Source organism: Equus quagga, chromosome 1 (genome assembly GCF_021613505.1).
Source record: "Equus quagga isolate Etosha38 chromosome 1, UCLA_HA_Equagga_1.0, whole genome shotgun sequence".
NCBI lineage: Eukaryota > Metazoa > Chordata > Mammalia > Perissodactyla > Equidae > Equus > Equus quagga.
This window is the reverse complement of record NC_060267.1, coordinates 135,199,724-135,224,960: the sequence shown is the minus strand read 5'-3', so window position 1 is coordinate 135,224,960 and position 25,237 is coordinate 135,199,724. Positions and strand designations below refer to the sequence as shown.

Below are 25,237 nucleotides of genomic sequence, written 5' to 3'. Positions count from 1 at the left end.
TTAGATGTAAATGTTCTTAGCTGTACCCCATCTTTTTTTCAAGTCAGGTTTGTTGAACTGTAATTTACCTATGGCAAAATTCACCCTGTTTAATGCTTACTTAGTTCAGTGAGTTTTGACAAATCTATAGTTGTGAAAACACCATAGTAAAAAAAATAGAACATTTCATCATTCCAGAAAGTTCCCTCATGCACCTTTGCACTCAATCCCTGCCCTCCTTCCTCAGCCCTGGAAACCCTTGATCTCATTTCTGTCCCTTTAGTTTTGCCTTTTCTAGAATGTACTATAATGGAGACATACAGTATATGGTCTTTTGTGATTGGCCTTTCACGTAGCATAATACTTTTGAAACTCATCCATATTATTATACATCTCAGTAGTTTGTTCTTTTTATCATGAAGAAATATTCCATTGCATGAATATGCCATTGTATGGATTATCCATTCATCTCCTGATAGCCTTTTGGGTTCTTTACAGTTTCTGGCTGTTAGGGATAAAACTGCTGTAAACATTCACGTACAGGTATTTGCGTGGACCTGTGTTTTCATTTCTCCTGAGTGAATACCTAGGAGTAGAATTGTTGGGTCATATAGTAAGTGTGTGTTTAACTTTATAAGAAACTGTCAGGCTGTTTTCCAAATTGGCTGTACCATTTTGCATTCTCCTCAACAGTTTGTGAGAGTTGTAGTTGCTCTACATTCTCGCCAATCCTTGGTATATTTAATCTTTCATTTTAGCCATTCTAATACATGTGTAGTGGTATCTCACTGTGCTTTTAATTTGCATTTCTCTAATGACTGATGAAGTCTTCTTGAGCTTATTTATCAGCCCTATATATTCTTTGGTGAAGGATCTGTTTAGATCTTTTGTCCATTTTTTAATTGAGTTGTTACTTATTATTGAGTTCTGAGAGTTCTTTATGTCTTCTCAATACACTCCTTTCTTAGACGAGTATTTGTAAATATTTTCTCCCAGTCTATAGCTTGTCTTTTCATTTTCTTAGCAGTGTCTTTCAAAGAGAAGATGATTTTAATTTTGACAAAGTTCAATTTATCATTTTGTTGTGATTGATGATATTTGCTTAGTAATCTGAGATCACAAAGATTTTTCTTTTGTGTGCTAAATATGGAAATATAAATGTGAACAAAATATACAAAGGTACTTGTCTTCATTTTTTTCCCTGTGTTTTCTTCTTATAGTTTTAGCTCTTATGTTTAGGTCTATGATCCATTCGAGTTAATTTTTGTTTGTGTGTGTGATTTACTTTGTCTGTTTTTGTTAACAAGTTCATTCTGCTACTAGTGATAACAGTAGAGCCTAAAATAAAAGCAGTTTTACAGAGTTCTCTGGATGATTGGAATAATCTAGTTAATTGCATGAAAGATCCAAATTTTTCATGAAAAAATCCTTTTTAATTTCCAGCTATATTCTAACTTAAATTTTTAACAAAAGAAAATATAATTAATAAATAATAAAAATTCACTATGTGACTTTAATATTTTTAGGCAAGGATCAACGTTCAGTTTTTTTCATACGGGTTGTTCAGCCGCATTTGTTAAAACTACGATGCTCCCTTATTGAATTTTGATAGCTTTATTGAAAATTGAGTCTACACATGTGGGTTATCCCATCTTTTAACGAAGACCTCCCTCAACCCAACATGCCCATTAACTAAAAGTTCATCACTTCTACCTCTTCATAGCCGTTCTTTAAAGAGTGTTCTAGACTCGCTATTTCTGCTTCCTCACTTCTTATTCCTCACTGGACTGTCTCTACCATTCCATTAAAACAGTTCTTGCCAGAATCACCAGTAATCTCTGTTTTGACATCCAGTGGACACTGTTTTGTTCTTGTCTCATGTGATTCTCAGTGGCCTCATTGATCCCTCCCTTCTCTTTCAAACACTTTCTTCCCTTGACTAAGGTAGCATCCCACCATCCTCCTTATTTTTCTTCTGTTTTTCTATTTGTCCCTATGTGTCTGCTTTGCTAGTTCTTCTTCTTTTGCCTATTTCTTAAACATCAACGTCCCTCAGGATTCTGACCAAAGCCCTTTTTAGTTCTCATTCTATGCACATTCTCTCCTTATTCCCGTCTAATCCCCTTGTTGAAGAATCTCAAATTTATATCTGGCCTAAATCTTTTCTGAGCTTCATTTCTGCATATTTGACTGCCTACCAGGACCATGAGCTCTATGAAGAAAAGTACCTTGTGTATATCTTGTTCACATTTTTATTCCCATGTTTAGCACACAGGACTTCATAACTATTTGTTGACTAAATGAACAAATGAATACATGAACAAAGTAAGCAACCTATGCAGTTGATATAATTCTAGTACAGTATTTTAATATTGGCCCTTTTACTGATAAAACAGAATATATGTAGTGAGTATATAACTATGGCCACAGGAGAAGTAAATTATTTTTAGAATCATGTACTTTGTCTTTGCCATGGCTCAGTTTTCCTTTTACAGTTGGTAGGGAATCTTGGGGTGAAGAGATGGGAATCAGATCCTGGCCAGGGGCCAGGAATGAGATGAGAGAGCAAGGAGACATTTCTTCAGATGTTGCAAACACTGTTTCTGAGGTTTTTTTAGTCCAATAATTTCCTTCAGGAATTAAATTCTCTTGTTTGGGGAATAAAATATTTTAATGGCCCTATTAATTTCTCATTGCAGCTTTAGTTATAATACATTATTTCTCTTTGACTTTTCACCCAAATTTTTCTAAGTCCTTGTAACATTTTTTTCTTAGCCCTAAAATGATTCTCGAGGGTAATATAGGAAGATGTAAACTGGGTAATGTAGATTCTTTTGGATCCAGTATGATGACTATTTTTATGAACTGAGTGTTCACATCAAAGAATGTATATACTTCTTATGGGCTTAGCATTATGCCTGGAGCTTTGGGGTTATTTGTAAAATATCTAAGACACAATCTTCATTGCTGCCCTCAGGGGGCACACAACTTTAGGGGAGATGAGAGCCACAACCAGCAAGTAAACAGCAACATCTGTCAAGCAGTTTGTAGTGTCTGTTGCATATTGCTTGGCAAGAAAAATAGTGTCCTGCCACTAGACATGTATCTTTGACCCTGCCTGTCACTGCAAGCTGTTCTGAAAGTGTTTAGGGTTTATCTATAAATGCCCTTTTTATTTGTTCTGGAGCCTGCAATCCCTTACATTTCTCTATCTTTCTCTCCTACATTTCAGTGAGCGGTTTCTGGTGAGACTGAACAAGAATGGTGGGCCAAGGAACCCAGAGAAGATAGAACGAATGTGTGCCCTTTTTACAGTATGTGCAAATTTTCTTTCCCTTCTCTGCTGTTGACTCTAACCAGGGGCCTGTTATGTGGATATTGTCACCCTGGAAACGAGCATTTATTCTTATTTCCCCACACATTGGGGAGAATAGGACTTAATTTATGTTTCTCTCAGGTTTCAATGAAATATTTAAAGACAGCTGAAATTAGCTTCAGTTTTTAATTGAATTTTTTATTAAAGAAATATAATCAAGTGCCTTTTACTGACATACATTTTAGAAGCTACTTTATATGATAATCACTTAAAGTCTGAGAAAAGTCTTTCTTATTATTCTTATTCAAGACCAGTGGACATCCCTGATGTCTAAGTGTAGTTTCTGTAAAGGCATCCGCCAAATTTACCGCTGTGCAGTTTTTTAGTGAGTGCATATAAAGAGAGACAAATGAAATAGTTCTTATCTTTCAAATACCAAACAGAGGGTCTTTTCCTGCGATAATCTGTACGTCAGTTTTTTCTGAATAACCATGCTTTTGCTCATAGTCTCTGAGATCATGGATTCATTAGCCCAGAGAAGGCTTGGTAATCTGCTTATTGGAATGTGCTAAGCCTCACAATACCACATTGCCTTGTGTATTCTTCATGTTGCTTCTGATTTACTAAATTTTTTCTACTCAGTTAAAAAACTAAATGCTCAGCTTTATTTATTTGAGTTGATTTATTTGCTGAAAAAGAAAACAAGACTGTGTCAAAATTTTAAACCAGTTTGGACTATCGTGGATTTTTTGGACTATCGTGGATTTTTTTATCTGCTTTAGTGATACTGAGATAGATCAAGACCCATTGAGTGCGGGGAGGTGTGATCGTCTCACAATGCCACTGCCCTTGTGTGAGTTGCACAATTGATAGTAGGGTGTCTTAAAGTGGAGTGTCAAAGTCTTACAGTGGAGTTCTTAAAGAAAAATGGAATGTCTCGGGATCTGATATGTGATTTTCTCTTAAAGATAAAATTGGACTTGTTTACCTCACTTTTTTGTTTGTTTACTACAACTTTGTCTTTCAAAATCTCAAACAATATTACTGGAGAATCAGAAACCACTTTCACAAGGATAGCTCTTATTGAAAATGTGCCAGAGGTACAGAAATATTTATAAATCTATCTAAGCTACAGTGATGTTTTGTCCATCTTTGAGCTCAGCATTCAAAGTTTAGGAGACAACACAGGAAGAAAGAGCAAAAAAAGCAGACCCATGAAGCTGGTTAAGGGAGTTGAGATAGTTTAGTCCGGGAAGATCAATGCTTTCTCTTCAATAGGAAAAGAACAAGGGAAAGAGTTCAAAGTGTACTTAATGAGATTTAGGTTAGAGTATTGGGAGAGAGCTTCTGAAGTAAGAGTGCCTAAACACTGAGATAGTTCTCTGGGGCCGCCTTTCTGAAACAGAATTAGAAAGAAATGAGATACTCGTATGTCTAGAATGTCTCAGTCACCTTAGGTTTTTCTAGATCCTGGTTTTCTGGTATTATTTGGTTAAAGCAGCAAAAGAAATTGTTGATTCCTTATTCTTTGGCATTGTGGCAACAGAGCTGTGTGCATGTGCTATCCTTGAATATGATGAGTGCAGACTTTGTCTCTTAAAAAATGAACTTCATTATAATAATATTTGAATATAATTACAGTAAATCAAAACTTTCATTTTGCTGCATTTTAATTATCTGTATGAGCCCAGAGGGCTAAGCTGTAGCTCCAACTTTATAAATCAGAGATACACCTAACACTCATAATGTGCTCTTATTCTGCCACAATGAGAAGGCACAAGGCTGCTAAAAATACCACTTCTATAGTCCACTTTCCAGTACAGCCCTGGATTTTTTTTAAAAAAGATCCCAAAAGTGATTTGAGGAATTTTTACAAAGCGCATAAGATTTTTGAATAAGATTGTCTTAGCCAAGATTTTCATGTTTTACTTTAAGCTATAAAAAATAATAATTTTGGTGGAACCTGATTTCTGATTATCTAAGACTTGAATTCCTCCTGTGGGCTAAAAGAATTTTCCAGATTGGTATATATGTGTTACAAGTTTCAGAATAAATGCAAGAAAATGCAACCACAGCTGTGGTCAGTGCCAACCTCTTAGCTTACCATAGCTTCAGGAAAAGAGGACCATACAAACTGAGCAGTTTTGCAGGATTACTCAAACCGACTTCAGAGCCATATTACAAACAGTCACATTATCCATGGCATAACCTTGTTCTCTGTAAAGCCTGGTTTTTCTAACCTTGTTAGATTTCAGAGCTTCCTGTGCAGGAAGAGTTTTATCCAAAAGGGAGGTGTTTCATATTTATGAATGTCTAATACAGTGAAGATTTTTCTGACTTTCAAATTAGAAACAATGGCTGTGTGTATGAGTGTGTAAGAGCATGCCTGTGTATCCACTCATTACTACATATCTAGTGCCTCACACATAGTGCCTGGCAAATACTAAAGCCTCAGTAATCATTTGTTACATAAATAAATATATGTTTATATGTTATTATATTTGAGTGACCAACTCAGAGAATGAACTTGTGCTGTTTTCTCTGCATTAGTTGGAAGTCTATTTTCTACATTTTTTTACACTCTTCCACATTTCAAAATAGAATTTTAGGTAGTAATTCCTTGGAATTAAGAATGAAGTTGATTATTAGTATAATAACATCACGTGTTAAAGTATTGCCTCCTTTTCTGCAGCGTTAGTATGAATAAATTGGCTTTGTTTTGTATTTGTACATTCCATTATCTCTACAGAAAAAGAGCAGTCCAGGCACAGGGAAGTAAATTGACTTTTCCATGTTTCAAATGGCATATCAATAACTGAGTCTAAGATGCTGAGCCCTGAGTCACTGCCCTGTCTACCACTGTGTAGTTGGGAACCAGCTTCTAGTTCTATAGGACTGGAGAGTATGGTTCAGTGAGTAAATCTAAATTCAAACCCTGCTCACCAGGTGAATGATGAATTGAGTCACCCCTCTTCCCTTCTTGGTTTACAGTCTTGTGAGTATTTTAACATGGATAACCACACCTGGTTCTTAGTCTGGAAGAGTTTATGTTTAGTAATTCTATGGTAACTGTGTTTAACCATGCATTTATATTTAATAAGATAGCTTTTACATTGAAATTTGGCATTGAAATTAAGTAGGACTCACAAGTAATAATTTTAGTTCAAATATTTTCTTGCACTGATTATTATCATATTATGTTTGTTGACCTCAAATAAACACCATAGAGAGTTCTGGGTACCATGTACAACATGGTCAGAAAGAGCCCCTACTACCCAGCCACTTGGAAAATACCATAAATGATATTTAAGCCTTCTTTTTTTTATTCACTCAGACAGAGCCGAGGCAGAGATCCTGTGCTCTTATATGCGACCCATCTGATTAGTGTTTGTTCATCTTTGGTAACTGGCTTGAATTCTCTAGATTTATTGAGATTGATAATTATTTTGGTCATTTGATAGTTTGGATTAACACAATCTAGTATGTAGAAGGAACCATTTCACTCTGATATGTGTCAAATGTTTCTGTATCCTTCAGTAATAGACATGTTTCAATCCCCAAAGCACATGAAAATGGTAATCTGCTTTTCAATTTCTATTTGTTATTTAGTAGCTCTCTTAATAAGTTTCAAAATACAATGCTATTTTAAGAATATCATTTTAAATTCTATTTCTAAATTAAAGGAATTAGTTAAATGGAGCCTGAAACATCCTTTTTCAATATCAAAAGACAGCTTTTTTTGTAAAAATGTATCTTTGTGACTCCAGAGATAGCAATTTATGTAAATTATTTTGTAATGTATTTTATTGTAAGCATATTTCATTGTTCTATCAAGTATTTGGTGAAATATTATAACCATTTAGAATCTAAAAGTTTCAATTTTACCATTACACATTACTTTTTAATGTTTCCTTTGCTCTCATATGTTTGAGACCACTCTAGAGGGCAGAGCTGGGACTAAGGTGAGATAACCAAAGTACAGAATCCTGAGAGTGAGACCTCCTTAAATTTTGCACCTTAGCTGTTTTGCTTGTCTTGCCGTAGTCCTAACCCTGCAATAAGGTATAAAAATAAAGCAAACATGGGGACTCGATCTCAAAGCTCATTCGAAATTTTGACTGCCACTTGATTGTCCCTCTTCCTGCTTTATTGAAGAGAGAAAAACATCTGGGACCAATCAGAAGATGAAAGATGGGAAGGAAATGAAACTAAGGGACTTTTTCCTAGAAGCAGAAAGGAACTAATGGGAACCTGATTTGGAGGTTACTCCATATTCACAACAATGGCCTGGAGTGAGCAGCAAGTTAACGATCTGGTGAAAAGTGTGAAACAGGATATATATTTAAAAAGTTTTATTAATTGAAGTACAGTGTGTTAAAGTATAAGTACCCATAAACAAACATTTTATTTCAAAATGCCTTCTGAACAAATAATTTAATGTATAAAATTATTTCCATAACTCTAGTTTTAAAAGTTTCTGATTCTGGATCAGATTTGTTTACTTAAAGGAAGCCCCTAAAATTTTCCAGATAACATTATTTTCAGCTTTATACTTCAGTACAAATGGTAAATGTCTAAAGGTAGAAATGGAGATCAAATTAAGCTCAGCTGCTGTGATAGTGTATAATAATCATTTGTGGACAACAGAATAAATGTAAAATTAGTAACGGATAAACTTGTAAACTTTCAGTTGTTAATGAGCTTTTTGGTGTTTTCTTACTTTTCTCTGCATTGAACATTTCTTTTGCTAAAAAATGTGTGGGGTTTTTTGAGGAAGATTAGCCCTGAGCTAACATCTGCCATCAATCCTCTTCTTTTTTTGCTGAGGAAGATTGGCCCTAAGCTAACATCTGTGCCCATCTTCCTCTATTTTATATGTGGGATGCCTGCCACAGCATGGCTAGATAAGTGGTGCATAGGTCCGCGCTCAAGATCCACACAGGTGAACCCCAGGCTGCCAAAGATGCCAGCTTAACTGCTATGCCACCAGGCTGGCCCCACAAAATATTTTTATGTGATGTTAGAATAAACATGGGTAAGGCAATATCGTGAAGATTTCTAATGTGAAAACACTTATAGATATTTGTTAGTTCTAAATAAGAGCTGGAAAAATATGGTCAATAAAATAAACTTCCCAAGGCATATAAGATATGCAAACTTTCACTGCAGCAATCTTATAAACATTAAACTGCTATGAATCCCCCTCCTCCACCTATAACATACACTAAAAGTGACAAAAGCAAACCATTATGAGGTTCAAAATGAAATTTTAATTCTTTTCTGTGTATTCATTGCCTTAATTTACTTATTTTTTCTCTTCTCTTAGGATCTGAGCAGCAAAGATATGAAGAGAGATTTATATATAATTGCCCATGTGATACGAATAGGTACTGTCCACCTTATCTATTCACATGATTAAGACCAGCCCAACTTGGGATAAGTATCTACTATGTATGAGCTTTGTCTTTTCCCTAGATCTTACCTGTTGTGTCAGGTCTCAGGAGTAGAGTTCAGCTTGTATTACAGTTCTTCTTTAAGCTCAGCTACTGTCATAGCTGAGTTTGATATAAAGGAATGCATATTTTTTTCACTTGAAATCTTCTGCTTCCTATTTGTTTTTCGTACCCAAACTCTTTTTTCCAAGTGGTCTACTTTTTGACATTCTCTTCCTCACAATACCCTGCTTCTGTACCAGCCCTCCATCTCAGAGATCTTATAGAAGGTTGCCAGAGTTATCAGTTTAACAGGTGATAAATTGCTTTGCTGTGTTTCATATCCACAAGTGTGTATCTATGCTATTTTCTACAAAATTACTGTGCTTACTGCAGTGGGTGAAAGGTATCTCACTTATACCCCAACTCAAGATGAAAAAAGTGATTTTTGTTACTGCTCTGTGGTTGGTTTCCCAGCCTTATTTCAAGTTTATGACATAATCTGGGGGGCTGTGACTAACCAAGTCTTCCTCCATAGATTTAGGCTCTGGCGTATCTTGTACATTTTTGTCAAAGGATATTTTTTAATGCTTTGCCAACAAAACAACTGTTTTGCTGTACTTTTCATTTTTGTTTTGCTGTACCTAATAAAGCATTTGTTGAGGTTCAAGTTTTGCATTTGTAAGTCCTTTTGCCACTGTAGGTACAACCTTGGTAAGCTGGAAAATCAAGCTTTCGTCTACTTTCTGAGACTGCTTTCACTCCCAGAGTGGTTTTGGAGCAGTTTTGGCACAAAATTTGGTTGGAAAAATAATAAATTGTCCTCCTTATCTGTGCATACATAGTTTTTACCTGGCAGCTAAAATACTAAACTTTGTATCTTTAATATGCCTAAAAAGTTTAACTGTTAGCACACTATTTTTTCTAAGAAATTCATGAAACCACTGTTTTATTTTTATATGATTAATAAATGGACTGTTGGTGTTGAGGTACATTGTAAGGACGATTGATTGAATGTGTTGCAGGGGAAGATCCCTGGCCAAAGGCCTGTTTCGCATTCCTCCACATAAATATCCTTGCATCTTTGGATGACTCCCTTCACTCCTAAATTAGTCTTCCAGTTTAGAGGATCTCTAAGCTGCCTATAGCTCTGGCATCCTTGGATGAAAATCAGGTGATGCTGAAGAGAAATTTGGAATTCTTAATCTGACTGGTGTTTTCTGCTGTACGCCAGGCCGGATGCTCCTGAATGACTCAAAGAAGGGCCCTGCTCACCTGCACTACCGGCGACCATATGGCTGTGCAGTCCTAAGTATCCTGGATGTCCTACAGTCGCTCACAGAATTAAAGGAAGAAAAGGATTTTGTTCTTAAGGTTTACACGTGAGTAATGGATGTTGGAAATGTTAATGATTGGCAACATTAGACATCCCAGCACTGTTGACAGTTCTCAAGCTTTGTGGGACACAGAATCTTCAAGATATGTTGGATAGGGAGTTTTTTGAAAATGCAGAGACTTCGAATAAGGTTTGGGTTGGGGCTTAAACAGCTATATTTTAAATAAGTTTCCCAGGTGATTCTGAATCAGCTGAATTTGGAACCTTCTGTCCTAAAGTAAAAGTCTGGTAGTACACATTTCCTCTTCTATCCAGGATTAACCAACCTTATATATTCACAGAAAAACTAATAATGTAATTTCTCATGTGTTTTGGATATAAAAGAGTCCTCCGTGTCTAATACTTGCCCACCAGCTATTGTAACTGAGCTGGTTACTGATGCAGATTTCTTCAAAGAATGACCACAAGTCAAGGTGCCCTATCTTTGAAGAAAAGCCAGTTTTTCTGAGGAGCTGAGGTTTCACTCTTCACTTCTGCCACCACAGATCTGTAAGACACGTCCAACCAGGTGTGGCATTATTTTTAGTGTTCATAAGCCAAAGGGTCTGCCTTATAGAAGCAGTATGTTTCCTCCTGACTCTTGTTAAGCAATAGAAAAAAACAAGGAAAAGAAACACAGAATCCAGGCATATCATCTGGATTTGCTTATAGAGACTTAGGCATGAATAGTAGTACTGAAAACATGATCAGTCTTGAGGGTTTTTTTGGGTTTTTTTGTAAGGAAGATTGTCCCTAAGCTAACATCTGTTGCCAATCTTCCCCTTTTTGCTTGAGGAAGAGTGTCACTGAGCTGACAGCTGTGCCAATCGTCCTCCATTTTATGTGGGATGCTGCCACAGTGTGGCCTGACAAGCAGTGCTAGGTCCACACCCAGGATGCAAACCTGCAAACACTGGACTGCAGAAGTGGAGCACATGAACTTAACCACTACCCCACTGGGCCGGCCCCGTAGTGAGTTTTTAAAGCAGCTGTATTTCTAACTGTGAGATTTTTTTTTAAAATCTGTCCTCTTTTGGTTTCAACCCAATATTGTTTTTCCAAATTAAATCTTATACTGCCAATCACCGTGTTAATATATCTTCACCATAATATTGTATGGATATTTTTCTGTATTATCTGTCCTATCTGATTCAGTCAGGAAATGAACTTAATTCATAATTACACTTAATTTGGACCTTTATGTAATCAACCACATTTTATTAAAGTTCCACTTTAACATCTAAAATATAAATCCTACATAATTCCATCCATAATATCTTAATTGCTCCATAATGGTCACATAAAATGTCACCTGTTTTCAATAGTAATACCAGTGTACATTTGTTTAGTGCTCTGTGCTCTTTCAGAGCTCTTCTGGATGTATAATCACATTGAAACTTTATACCAATCTTGTGCACTGAGTGGGGGTTCACCATCTTACTGAGGAAGAGATGGTCAACACCATGGTTAAGTAAGTGACTCGGCAAATTAATGACATTTCTTAGAAGAACAAGAGAATGGTAGTAATCATATTTTAATTTAAAAAAATTAATCTTTTATTTAACCTATAGTGATTCAAAAACAGCAACAATAACAAAAAATGCTAGAAATAGAAGTCATGTCACAGGCTTTATAGAACAGGTTATTTTTAAAATGTTAATTCTTCCTTATGGTCAATGTTTAGTTTTTATTGCTGTTGGGTTATCATACTTCTTATTAACCAGTAATAATAAAGGCACAAATTAGGTTAGAAAACTGCATTAATATTTCTGTTACTAAAAATTTGGACATTTTTATCCTGAAGGAAACCCAAATAGAAATAAATGCAGCATATATAATCATCCATCACAAAGGTCCATGTAAGAACATAGATCATACGGTACAAAAGCTGCTGTAAAAGAGCATTTGAGAAAAATCAGAATGCCTAGACCAAAAGACAGAAGAAAGCCCATCCATATCAATTATAACAGTAAATATAATTGAGATGAAAGAAAACCCTATTAGATAAAAATTCTGGAAAAAGAGTCCAAAAAAATCCATCTATGTGATATAGTAAGAGACAAAGATAGTGGGAGACACAAAAAGATTAAAGCCGGCTAAGTATAGTAGTCAAATACAAACAAAATGAAAATATGTCACAATATTAATGATAAATTAAGGTAAAATCTATGGAATGAGTGTCCTGTGTCAGGAAAATCAGGAATTGATAGAAAAAGAACACACACACTGTAAGGTTAAATTTGATTTCCTATTTATCCTCCAAGAACTCATGATCTCACGGGAAGCGAAGTGACTTCTCAGGCCAGGCACAGACACAGCACATGACAGCACCACTCACTCCCTCAGCCCCAGAATCCCCAGCAGGACCAGCCCCTGATTACTTGGTCTCTGCAAAGTAGAGGGTTACTTCTATGCTACCCATTAAACTCAGGGTTCCTACCTCCATTCTGGAGACATTTGCCCAACAGTCCATGTACTTCAGTTTAAAGAAATCTTGACCAAACTCAGCCTTAACATACCTACTTCCTTAACTGGGGGAGAGAAAGCAGGATGAGAGTCTAGGTGTCCTTGCCAACATCTCTGCCTCTATCTCACCTGTGTTCCAGAAAGCCCTTTTTTTCCCCTCAACAGGGATAGAAAGAGCTTTTATACCAATACATGGTGGAATGTATGGTGAAGATCTGGTTGTCATGACCTTTATGTATATAACTAACATGCCTCTTCACAGGTAAGAAGACAAAAATAAATAAGGTTGGAGACAAATATCTAAATAAGATAAATAAATCTGACTTAGGAGAGAATCTGAGTAAAATTGATGTGACAGATAATGACAGTCATCATTGTTAAGCACTCATCATGAGCTGTTACTGTCTGTCTTTTACAGATGAGGAAACAGGGCAGAGGATGGTGAGGCATGTGCCTGAGCAGCCTGGTTAAGAGACCATACTCTTAGCCACTTTTTCTCCTACCTCTAAGTAGGGTGAGCATAATTTATCATCTAAATCAGGACTCTGTAATAGTCAAAAGGAGTGATGTTGATGCCAGGACAGTAGGTATAACCAGAATATCCCAGCTCCCCAAGCCATATGTCTCCCAGCTCTAAGCAAATTTTTTGTCCAACAAACAGAATATATCTTTTCTGCTGCTCATGGAACACTTACAAAATTTATTCATAGAAAAAATTTCTATAAATTCCACAAGGCACAAGCCGCATTTTCTGATCACCATGCAGTTAGCATAGAATACATCAGAGGGGAAAAAACTATACGATCATCCTAATATCAAAAAAGATACTTGACAAAAGTCAACCTTCATTCCCCATGATTTAATAATTTCTGCTTAGTAAACTAAGAATAAAATTCTGTTTTTGCAGTTTGAGGGGGCTAATGGATATCAATAGATTGGTTCTGAGATTAGAATGTTAAGCGAGTGTATATAAAAACGGCTATACAATGTAGAGTAGCATAGATATAAATTTGCAGTGTGTATATATATGTAAGTAGTACAGATAAGTGTGTCACCTTTATTAGTGACAAAACTTAGATTTGAGATTATAGTCTAGATCTGTGAGCCACGTGGACTTTTGTATTTGTTTCCTATGACTAGTATAACAAATTACCACAAATTTGGTGGTTTAAAGCAAAAGAAATTTGATCTCAATCTGAAGGCCAGAAGTCCTGAATCAAGATGCCAGCAGGACAACACTCCTTCTGGAGTCTCTAGGGTAAAATCTGCTCTTTGCATCTTCCAGCTTCTGATGGCCATAGCATGCCTTAACTTGGGGCTTCATCACTCCAGTCTCTGCTTCTGTGGTCACATTGCTTCCTCTTCTGTCTGTATCTTTTTCTCTTCTGTCTATCTTAAATTTCCCTCTGCCTTTCTCTGAGAACATTTGTCGTTGAACTTGGGCTCAACCAGATAGTCCAAGATAATCTCCTCATCTGAAGATCCTTAACTAATTACACCCATGAAGACCATTTTTTCAAATAAGGCAGTATTCACAGGTTCCAGGGATTAGGATATGGACATATCTTTTTACCATTCAACCCACTACAAGTTGTGATTAACATAACCCTGAATTAGAAAGACTTTTAAAGTCACCATCATTGTGGAGCCTGGTGGTGCAGAGATTGTATGCTTTCTGCAAACAGGTTGGTCCCAAAAGAGGAAAGAGGGAGAACTGAGATGTTCATGCCTGGGTCCTTCTCCTGGAAGCACTGGCCAAAGAAGTCACTTCTTCTCCCAGGAAAGTGATGGAAGGGACAGAAGTGTTACTCATGGAAGCCCTTCTACCACCTGAAAATAAAAGTAAAAATAAGTATTCCTGAAAGGTGCCATCAGCATCATGGCAGAGTGAGTTGTTCCCTTTGTTTCTCCCCTGTAAGTTACAACCAGTAGGACATCCATGGCCCAACAAAAGATTCTCTGCACAGCACACCAGAATGCCTGAGAGATCCATAGATCTATACATCTGAAGGTGGGTGGACTGGACCTCCTGGAGACATTGAAACAAGGGGAGCAGTAGCAGCAGCTCCTGAGACTAGAAGCTCCAGGGCTGCAGCCACGCCTGCAACCAGAGGTCCCAGGAGCTGCAGTAATGCCCATGAATGGAGGCCCCGGGAACCCAGGCAGCCCATGCTCCCAGCGGCACCAGAAAATGCTGAGGGACCCATACCAGAGGCTCCAGGAACCACGACTGTACCTCTAACCCAGCCTCCTCCTACATCCAAGACCCCAGGCCCCCAACAGCAGCGGAAGTGTCTGTGACCTGAGGTTCTAGGAACCATGCTGGCACCCAAGACCAGAGGCTTCAGGAGCCCTGGCAGTGCTTGCAACCCAGATAGCCCTACCCCTGTGGCAGTAGCATTGTTGCCCATGACCCCAGCTCACCTGGCAGCAGTGGTGACACCTACGAACCCAGTGGCCCTGGCAGCATGGTACCAGTGCCCCCAGAAAAGCTGGGAGTAGCAGTGCCTGAGCCCTTGGAGAGCCAGGTAACAGCAACAGCAGAGCCCACAACTTTAGTCCCCCCTTAGCTGCAGCTGTGCTCACAACTTTGACTCCCCAACCTGTAGCAACAGTGCCTGCAGACCCAACAAACCTGGACATGGCGGAGGTGCTTGTGACTCCAGTTCCCATCCCACTCTTCTCCTTCCTGTGCCATGGCGAGGGATTCCATGACCCAGGCTACCCCAGAAGCAGCAGACGTGCTTGCCAGCCCACTGACTCTGGTGGTGACACCCATCATTGCAGCAATATCATAAGCAGCAAGGCACCAGCAACCTCAGAGGCACAAGCAGGACAACAAGGGCACTGATAATAACACTTCTGGCAGAGGCAATGGAAGGTGGGAAGCACAGGCTCTCAAATACAACCAGAGGCAGCTCAGAATCAAAGAAAACAAAGCCTTACCCAAATAAGAAACTTGTTTGCTATTACGAACGTGCCGGCAGAGGACCAACTCGTCAAGGACCATGAAAAACTACAGTAACATGGTATCACAAAAAGAAAATGAAAACTCTCCAGAAACCCAACGTGAAGTCACAGAAGATTGTGATCTAGCTGACAGAGAATTCAAAATAGCTGTCATGAAGAAACTCAACAAATTACAAGAAAACTCAGAAAGACTCAATTAGCTCAGGAATAAAATTAATGAACAGAAGGAGTACTTCACCAAAGAGATTGAAAGTCTTAAAAAAGAACCGAACAGAAATTCTGGAGCTGATGAACATAATGCATGAGATGAAGAATAAAGTAGAAAGCATTGGAAATAGAGCAGACCATGTGGAAGAGAGAATTAGCTAGCTTGAAGATAGAAATCTAGAAATGATTCAGATGGAAGAGGAGAGAGAACTAAGATTTTTTAAAATGGAGAAATTCTACAAGAATATTTGACTCAAATACCTATCTGCAATGTAAGGATAATGGGTATCCCAGAAGAAGAAGAGAGGGAGAAGGGAGCAGAGCGCTTATTTAATGAATTAATAGCTGAGAACTTCCCAAACCTGGGGAAAGAACTGGATATACAAGTACATGAGGGTAACAGAACACCTAATTATCTCAAAAGACTTTCTCCAAGACATATCATATTAAAAGACCTTCTCCAACGCACATTCTGTCAAAATTCAATGATAACAAATATTAAGGGTGGCCAGAGAGAAGAAAATAACCTACAAAGGAACTCCCATTAGGCTATCAGCAGATTTCTCAGCAGAAACACTACAGGTCAGAAGACAGTGGAATGATATATTTAAAATATTGAATGATAAAAAGTGTCAGCTAACAATACTCTATCCAACAAAGTTATCTTTCAAATATGAAGGAGAAATAAAGGCTTTCCCAGACAAACAAAAGCTGAGGGAGTTCATCACCACTAGACCTGTCTTACCAGAAATCTTGAAAAGAGCTCTCCTGCCTGAAGCAAGAAAGCAAAGGTATACAAAGTTTTAACCAAGGTGATAAGTAGACAGAGTCAGAAAATTGTAACTCTATATCAGAACAGGTTAATAAACACTTAATTATAACATAACAGCTAAAAGGAAAGGAAGCATTAAAGATAACTGTAACCACTTCAATTTGATAACAAACTCACAATAGAAAAAGGGATAATTTGGGTCAACAAAAATGTAGAAGGGGAAGAGGAAGAGGATGAAACCTGCATAGGCAAATGGAGACGAGACACTATCAGTAGAAAGGGGCTACCTCAGCGTGACCGGGGATCATCCAGGACTCCTGCTGCTGGTTCAGTGGAAACCTGCTGACGGGGGGAAAGCTTCCGTCCCCGGCGACCCCATAAACCCAAGGCCTTGGGAGATCAGAGAACAGAACTGATCTGAATCCAGATCAGGCGCGAGAATAGCAGCCCCTCCCTCCCGGCAAAGCCACTGGGCGCAGCCATCTTGTCTGTAGGTAGAGAGCTCACAACACGTGGCTCTCGACCCCCATTAGTGGTGACAGGCTGTAACTGCAACCGAATTCTACCACCATGCGAAAAAAACCGCTCCTCTACCATCCAGCAATTTATAAAAGACCCAGACCAGAAAGAAAACAATAAAAACATAGAATTAAGTCCTGAGGACTTGGAATTAGGTAAACTAAGTGATAATGAGTTCAGAGCAGCTATAATCAAAAAACTCAATGTGGTAGAGAGAAAGATAGAGAAACAAGCCAAGTTCTGGAGTTACTTCACAAAAGAGATTGAAATCATAAAGAAGAATCAAACAGAATTACTAGAGATGAAAAACACAATGGACCAGATAAAACAGAATACGGATTCCCTGAATGCCCGTGTAGATACCATAGAAGAGCAAATTAACATAATTGAAGATAGACGTGCTGAATGGCTCCAGAGGAAGAAAGAGAACTAAGAATTTAAAAAAATGAGGAAAATCTCCGCGAGATAGTGGATTCAGTGAGGAGTAAGAACATAAGGATCATAGGAATTCCCGAGAATGTGGAAAAGGAAAATGGAGTAGAAAGTATGCTTAACGAAATTATTGAAGAGAACTTCCCAAATCTAGGGATTGAGGGAGAAATGTGTGTAGAGGAAGCTTTCAGATCTCCTAGATTTGTCAATGTAAAAAGACCTACTGCAAGGCACATAGTAGTAAAATTGGCAAGAAGGAAAGATAAGGAAAGAATACTCAGGGAAGTAAGAAAAAAGAAGAGAATAACCTATAAAGGAGCCCCTGTCAGACTGTCAGCGGGTTTCTCTACAGAAACCTTACAAGCTAGGAGAGAATGGAGTGACATATTCAAAGCTTTAAAAGATAAAAGTCTTCAGCCAAGAATACTCTATCCAGCAAGAATTTCCTTCAGATATGAGGGAGAAATTAAATATTTTCCAGACAAACAAAAGTTAGGGGAATTTGTAACTAAAAGCCCTCCACTACAAGAAATCCTCAAGAAGGCTCTCATACCTGAAAAAAGAAAAAAGGGAGAAAGGGGTCACAATCCACAGACTAGGGAGACCGATGGATAGAACCAGAACAGGATAGCAAATATTCAACTATAGCACTAGGGTAAAGGTAAGGAAACTACCAAAGCAAGGACGATCTTATCACTCTAACTACAAATTCATAACACGAGTTGGAATAAGAAATGAAAATAATTATTTAGGAGGGGAAGAGCAAAGGGTCTAAATCCATATTGGTCAAGTAAGTAAGAGACCACCAGAGAATAGACTATATTATACACGAGATTCTAAATACAAACTTCAAGGTAGACACTAAAATAAAGTACAGAAAAGAGTGACAAATCATAAATAAGGAAAAATCTAAGAAACCCAGCATAAGAAATTGCAGTATTAAATGGGTAGTCTAAAGCACACAGGAAAAGAAAGGCAGGAAAACAAGATAATGAGCGACAGATTGACAGCATTAAGTCCACATGCATCAATAATCACTTTCAGTGTAAACGGATTGAACTCTCCAGTAAACAGACACAGAGTGGCAAAATGGATTAAAGAACAAGATCCAACAATTTGTTGCCTCCAGGAAATACACCTCAGCCCCAAGGACAAACACAGACTCAGGGTGAAGGGCTGGAGGACAATACTTCAAGCAAATAGCAAGGAAAAAAGGGCAGGTGTTGCAATTCTCATATCAGACCAAGTGGATTTCAAAATAAGACAGGTAAAGAGAGACACAGAGGGACAATATATAATGATCAAAGGGACACTTCATCAAGAAGAAATAACGCTTATAAATATCTGTGCACCCAACACAGGAGCCCCAAGATTCATAAAGCAACTATTAACAGACCTAAAGGAAGATATTAAAAACAACGCAATAATAGTAGGGGACCTCAACACCCCACTCACATCAATTGACAGATCATCCAGACAGAAAATCAACAATGAAATAGTGGAGCTGAATGAAAAACTAAAACAATTGGACTTAATAGACATATATAGATCACTCCACCCTGAAAGAGCTGAATACACATTCTTCTCAAGTGCACATGGAACATTCTCAAGGATAGACCATATGTTGGGAAACAAGGCAAGCCTCTACAAATTTAAAAAAATTGAAATGATAACAAGCATCTTCTCCAATCATAGTGCTATAAAGCTAGAAATTAATCACAAGAAAAAAGCTGAGAAAGGCACAAAGATGTGGAGACTAAACAACACACTACTGAACAAGCAATGGATCATTGAAGAAATTAAAGAAGAAATAAAAAAATACCTGGAAACAAATGAAAATGATAGCATGCCATACCAACTCCTATGGGATACAGCAAAAGCTGTATTAAGAGGAAAATTCATCGCAATACAGGCACATCTTAACAAACAAGAAAAATCCCAAATAAGCAATCTTAAAGTACACCTAACTGAACTAGAGAAAAAAGAACAAATAAAGCCCAAAGTCAGCAGAAGGAGAGAAATAATAAAAATCAGAGCAGAAATAAATACTATTGAAACGAAAAAGGCAATAGAAAGGATCGATGAAACAAAGAGCTGGTTTTTTGAGAAGATAAATAAAATTGACAAACCACTAGCCAGACTTACAAAGAAAAAAGGGGAGAAAGCTCAAATAAAATCATCAATGAGTGAGGAGAAATAACAACAGACCCTGCAGATATACAACGGATTATAAGAGAATACTACAAAAAACTATATGCCAACAGAATGGATAACCTAGAGGAAATGGATAAATTCTTGGACTCCTACAATCTCCCAAAGCTCACTCAAGAAGAGGCAGACAATTTGAACAGACCAATCACAAGGAAAGAGATTGAACAGCAATCAAAAACATCCCAAAGAATAAAACCCCAGGATCAGATGGCTTTCCTGGGGAATTCTACCAAACTTTCAAAGAGGATTTAATACCTATCCTTTTCAAGCTATATCAAAAAAGTAGGGAAGATGGAACACTTTCTAACACATTCTATGAGGCCAACATCACGCTGATACCAAAACCTGACAAGGACACCACGAAAAAGAACTACAGGCCAATATCACTGATGAACATAGATGCAAAAATTCTAAGCAAAATTTTGGCAACCTGAATTCAGCAATTCATCAAAAGGATCATACATCATGATCAAGTGGGATTCATACCAGGGACACAGGGATGGTTCAACATCCGCAAATCAATCAACGTGATACACCACATCAACAAACTGAGGAATAAAAACCACATGATCGTCTCAATAGATGCAGAGAAGGCATTTGACAAGATCGAACAGCATTTATGATAAAAACTCTGAACAAAATGGGCATAGAAGGGAACTACCTCAACATAATAAAGGCCATATATGACAAACCCACAGCCAACATCGTACTCAATGGGCAAAAACTGAGCGCCATCCCCCTGAAAACAGGAACGAGACAGGGATGCCCTCTATCACCACTCTTATTTAACATAGTACTGGAGGTCCTGGCCAGAGCAATCAGGCAAGAAAAAGGAATAAAAGGAATCCAGATAGGGAGGGAAGAAGTGAAACTCTCGCTGTTTGCAGACGACATGATCTTATATATAGAAAACCCCAAAGAATCCATTGGAAAACTGTTAGAAGTAATCAACAACTACAGCAAAGTTGCAGGGTATAAAATCAATTTGCATAAATCAGTAGCATTTCTATACTCCAGTAATGAACCAACAGAAAAAGAACTCAAGAATACAATACCATTCACAATCGCAACAAAAAGAATAAAATACCTTGGGGTAAATTTAACTAAGGAAGTGAAGGACCTATATAATGAAAATTACAAGGCCTTTCTGAGAGAATTGGATGACGACATAAGGAGATGGAAAGACATTCCATGTACACGGATTGGAAGAATAAACATAGTTAAAATGTCCATTCTACCTAAAGCAATCTACAGATTCAACACCATCCCAATCAGAATCCCAATGACATTCTTTACAGAATTAGAACAAAGAATCCTGAAATTCATGTGGGGCAACAAAAGACCCCGAATTTCTAAAGCAATCCTGAGAAAAAAAGAACAAAACGGGAGGCATCACAATCCCTGACTTCAAAACACACTACAAAGCTACAGTAATCAACACAGCATGGTACTGGTACAGAAACAGGTGCACAGATCAATGGAACAGAATTGAAAGCCCAGAAATAAAACCACACATCTATGGACGGCTAATCTTCGACAAAGGAGCTGAGGGCATACAATGGAGAAAAGAAAGTCTTTTTATCAAATGGTGCTGGGGAAACTGGAAAGCCACATGTAAAAGAATGAAAATTGACCATTCTTTTTCACCATTCGCCAAAATAAACTCAAAATGGATCAAAGACCTAAAGGTGAGACCTGAAACCATAAGGCTTCTAGAAGAAAATGTAGGCAGTACACTCTTTGACATTAGTATTGAAAGGATCTTTTCGGACACCATGCCTTCTCAGAGAAGGGAAACAATAGAAAGAATAAACAAATGGGACTTCATCAGACTAAAGAGCTTCTTCAAGGCAAATGAAAACAGGATTGAAACAAAAAAACAACCCACTAACTGGGAAAAAATATTTGCAAGTCATATATCTGACAAAAGCTTAATATCCATAATATATAAAGAACTCTCACAACTCAACAACAAAAAGTCAAACAACCCAATCAAAAAATGGGCTGGAGACATGAACAGACATTTCTCCAAAGGAGATATACTGCTGGCAAATAGGCACATGAAAAGATGCTCATCATCGCTGATCATCAGGGAAATGCAAATCAAAACTACACTAAGATATCACCTTACACCCGTTAGAATGACAAAAATATCTAAAACTAATAGCAACAAATGTTGGAGAGGTTGCGGAGAAAAAGGAACACTCATACACTGCTGGTGGGAATGCAAACTGGTGCAGCCACTATGGAAAACAGTATGGAGATTCCTCAAAACCTAAAAATAGAACTTCCATACGATCCAGCCATCCCACTACTGGGTATTTATTCAAAGACCCTGAAGTCAGCAATCCCAAAAGTCCCATGCACCCCAATGTTTATTGCAGCACTGTTCACAATAGCCAAGACGTGGAAGCAACCTAAGTGCCCATCAACAGACGAATGGATAAAGAAGATGTGGTACATATATACAATGGAATACTACTCAGCTGCAAAACAGAACAAAATCATTCCATTTGCAATAACATGGATGGACCTTGAGGGAATTATGTTAAGTGAAATAAGCCAGCAAGAGAAGGATAATCTGTGTATGACTCCACTCATATGAGGAGTTTAAAATTATGGACTAAGAACAGTTTAGTGGCTACCAGGGGAAACGTGGGGTGGGGGGTGGGCACAAAGGGTGAAGTGGTGCACCTACAACACGAATGACAAACATTAATGTACAACTGAAATTTTGCAAGATTGTAACCTATCATTAACTCAATAAAAATAAAGTAAAATAAAATAAAATAAAGGGGCTACCTCATCTATGAGATCTTTTGTACAAACCTCATGATAACCACAAAATAAAAATTCAGAGCAGTCATGAAACATAAGAAGAGAGGAAAGTGAGAAACACATGACAGAAAACCACCAAACTGAAATGGAACACGGAAACACAAGGAGAAGGAAACAATGAAAATATAGAACAACCATAAAATGAAAGATAAAATGGCAGTATTAAGCCCTCATGTATCAGTAATCACCCTAAATGTAAATGGATTGAATCACCAATCAAAAGACACAGAGTGAGTGGATAGATTTAAAATCAAGATCCAACAATATACTGCCTCAAGGAGACCTGTCTTAGCTCTAAAGACAAATGTAGGCTCAAAATGAAGTGATAGAAGATGATACTCCAAAGAAATGGCAACCAGAAAGAAAGTGGGTGTAGCTATACTTATATGAGACTAAATATATTTCAAGCCAAAAACGATGGTAAGAGACAAAGGTGGACTTTATATAATGATAAAAGGGAAATTCCACCAAGAAGGCATAACATTCATTAATATAAATGCACCTAACATAGGCGCACCAAGTATATAAAGTAACTAGTAACAGACCTAAAGGGAGAAATTGATAGCAGCACAATAAAAGTAGAGGACTTTAATACCCCCCCTTACATTAATGGATAGATCATCCAGACAGAGAGTTAACAAGGAAACAGTGGCCTCAAATGAAACATTAGGTCAGATAGACTTAGTAGATACAAATATAATATTCCATCCAAAAGCAGTGTAATGCACATTCTTCTCACGTGCACATGGAACATTCTCAGAGATATACCATATGTTGGGAAACAAAACAAGTCTCCATAAATTTAAGAAGATTAAAATCATGTCAAGCATCTTTTCTGACCACAGTAGTATGAAACTAGAAATCAACTACAAGAAGAAAGCTAGAAAAGTCACAAATATGTAGAGACTGAACAATTATTGGATCAATGAAGGAATCAAAGGAGAAATCAAAAAATGCCTAGAGACAAATGAAAATGCAAACACAACATACCGAAATCTGTGGGATGCATCAAAAGCAGTACTATGAGGGAAGTTTATAGCAATACAGGCCTATCTCAAATAACAAGAAAAATCTCAATCTAACAGTACACCTAAAGGAACTAGAAAAAGAAGAACAAATGAAACCGAAAGTCAATAGAAGGAAGAAAACAATAAAAATCAGAGCAGAAATAAAACAGAATCTGAAAAGATAATAGAAAAGATCAATGAAAGTAAGAGCTGGTTCTTTGGAAAGATTAGAAAATTGACAACCCTTAGCTAGATTCACTAAGAAAAAGAGAAGACTCAAAGAAATAAAATCAGAAATGAAAGAGGAGAAATTATAATGGATACCCTAGAAATACAAAGGATTATAAGAGAATACCATGAAAAGCTGTGTGCCGACAAATTGGATAACCTAGAAGAAACGGATAAATTCTTAGAATCACACAACCTCCTAAAATTGAATCTAGAAGAAATAGAGACTATGAATAGATCAATTACTAGTAAAGAGATTAAAACAGTAATCAAAAACCTCCCAAAAAACAAAAGTCCAGGACCAGATGACTTCTCTGGTGAATTATACCAAACATTTAAAGAGGATTTAATACCTATCCTCCTCAAACTCTTCCAAAAAATTGAAGAGGAGGGGACACTTCCTAACTTATTTTATGGGGCCACCATTACCCCCAAAAGCAGACACAACAGAAAAAAGGAAAATTACAGGCCAGTATCACTGATGAAGGTAGATGCAAAAATTCTTGACAAAATATTAGCAAATCAAATACTACAATACATTAAAAGGATCATACACCATGATCAAGTGAGATTTATTCCAGGGACTCAGGGATGATTCAACATCTGCAAATCAATCATTGTGATACACCACATTAACAAAATGAAGAATAAAAATCACATGATCATCTCAGTAGATGCAGAGCAAGCATTTGACAAGATTCAACATCCATTTATAATAAAAAATCTCGATAAAATGGGAATAGAAGGAATGTACCTCAGTTTGATAAAGGCCATATATGACAAACCTACAGCTAACATCATACTCAGTGACAAATTGAAAGCTATCCCTCTAAGAATAGGAACAAGACAAGGATACCTGCTCTCACCATTCTTATTCACCATAGTATTGGAATTCCTAGCCAAGCAATTAGGCAAGAAAAATAAATAAAGATATCCAAATTGGAAAGGAAGAAGTAAAACTGTCACTATTTGCAGATGACATGATTATATGTATAGAAAACCCTGAAGACTCCCCCAAAAAACTATTAGAAATAATTAATGAATTCAGGAAAATTGCAGGGTACAAAATCAACATGCAAAAATTAGTCACATTTCTATACACTTAACAGCTAACTAGCAGGAAGAGAAATCAAGAATACAATCCCATTTACAATTGCAACAAAAAGAATAAAATACCTAGGGATAAATTTAACCAAGGAGGTGAAAGACCTATACACTGAAAATTATAAGATATTATTGGAATCAATTGGAGACAGTATAAAGAAATAAGATATTCCATGCTCATGGATTGGAAGAATTAACATGGTTAAAATGTTCATGTTACCTAAAGCAATCTAAAGATTAAATGCAATCCCAATCAGAATCCCAACAACATTTTTCACAGAAATAGAACAAAGAATCCTAAAATGTATATAAAACAATAAAAGACCCTGAATAGCCAAGGCAATCCTGAGAAAAAAGAACAAAGCTGGAGGTATCACACAC

General features: G+C 37.3%; 1 protein-coding gene across 1 annotated transcript in view; it reads left to right on the top strand.

The window, feature by feature from the left end:
- The window catches only part of DOCK3 (dedicator of cytokinesis 3), a 441,430-nt gene that overhangs the window by 302,143 nt on the left and 114,050 nt on the right, over positions 1-25,237 (top strand). The window contains exons 10-12 of the mRNA XM_046674809.1: positions 3,212-3,293; positions 8,622-8,682; positions 9,962-10,109. Of these exons, the coding sequence (XP_046530765.1) occupies positions 3,212-3,293; positions 8,622-8,682; positions 9,962-10,109 (291 nt within the window). The remainder of the gene's footprint in view (positions 1-3,211; positions 3,294-8,621; positions 8,683-9,961; positions 10,110-25,237) is intronic.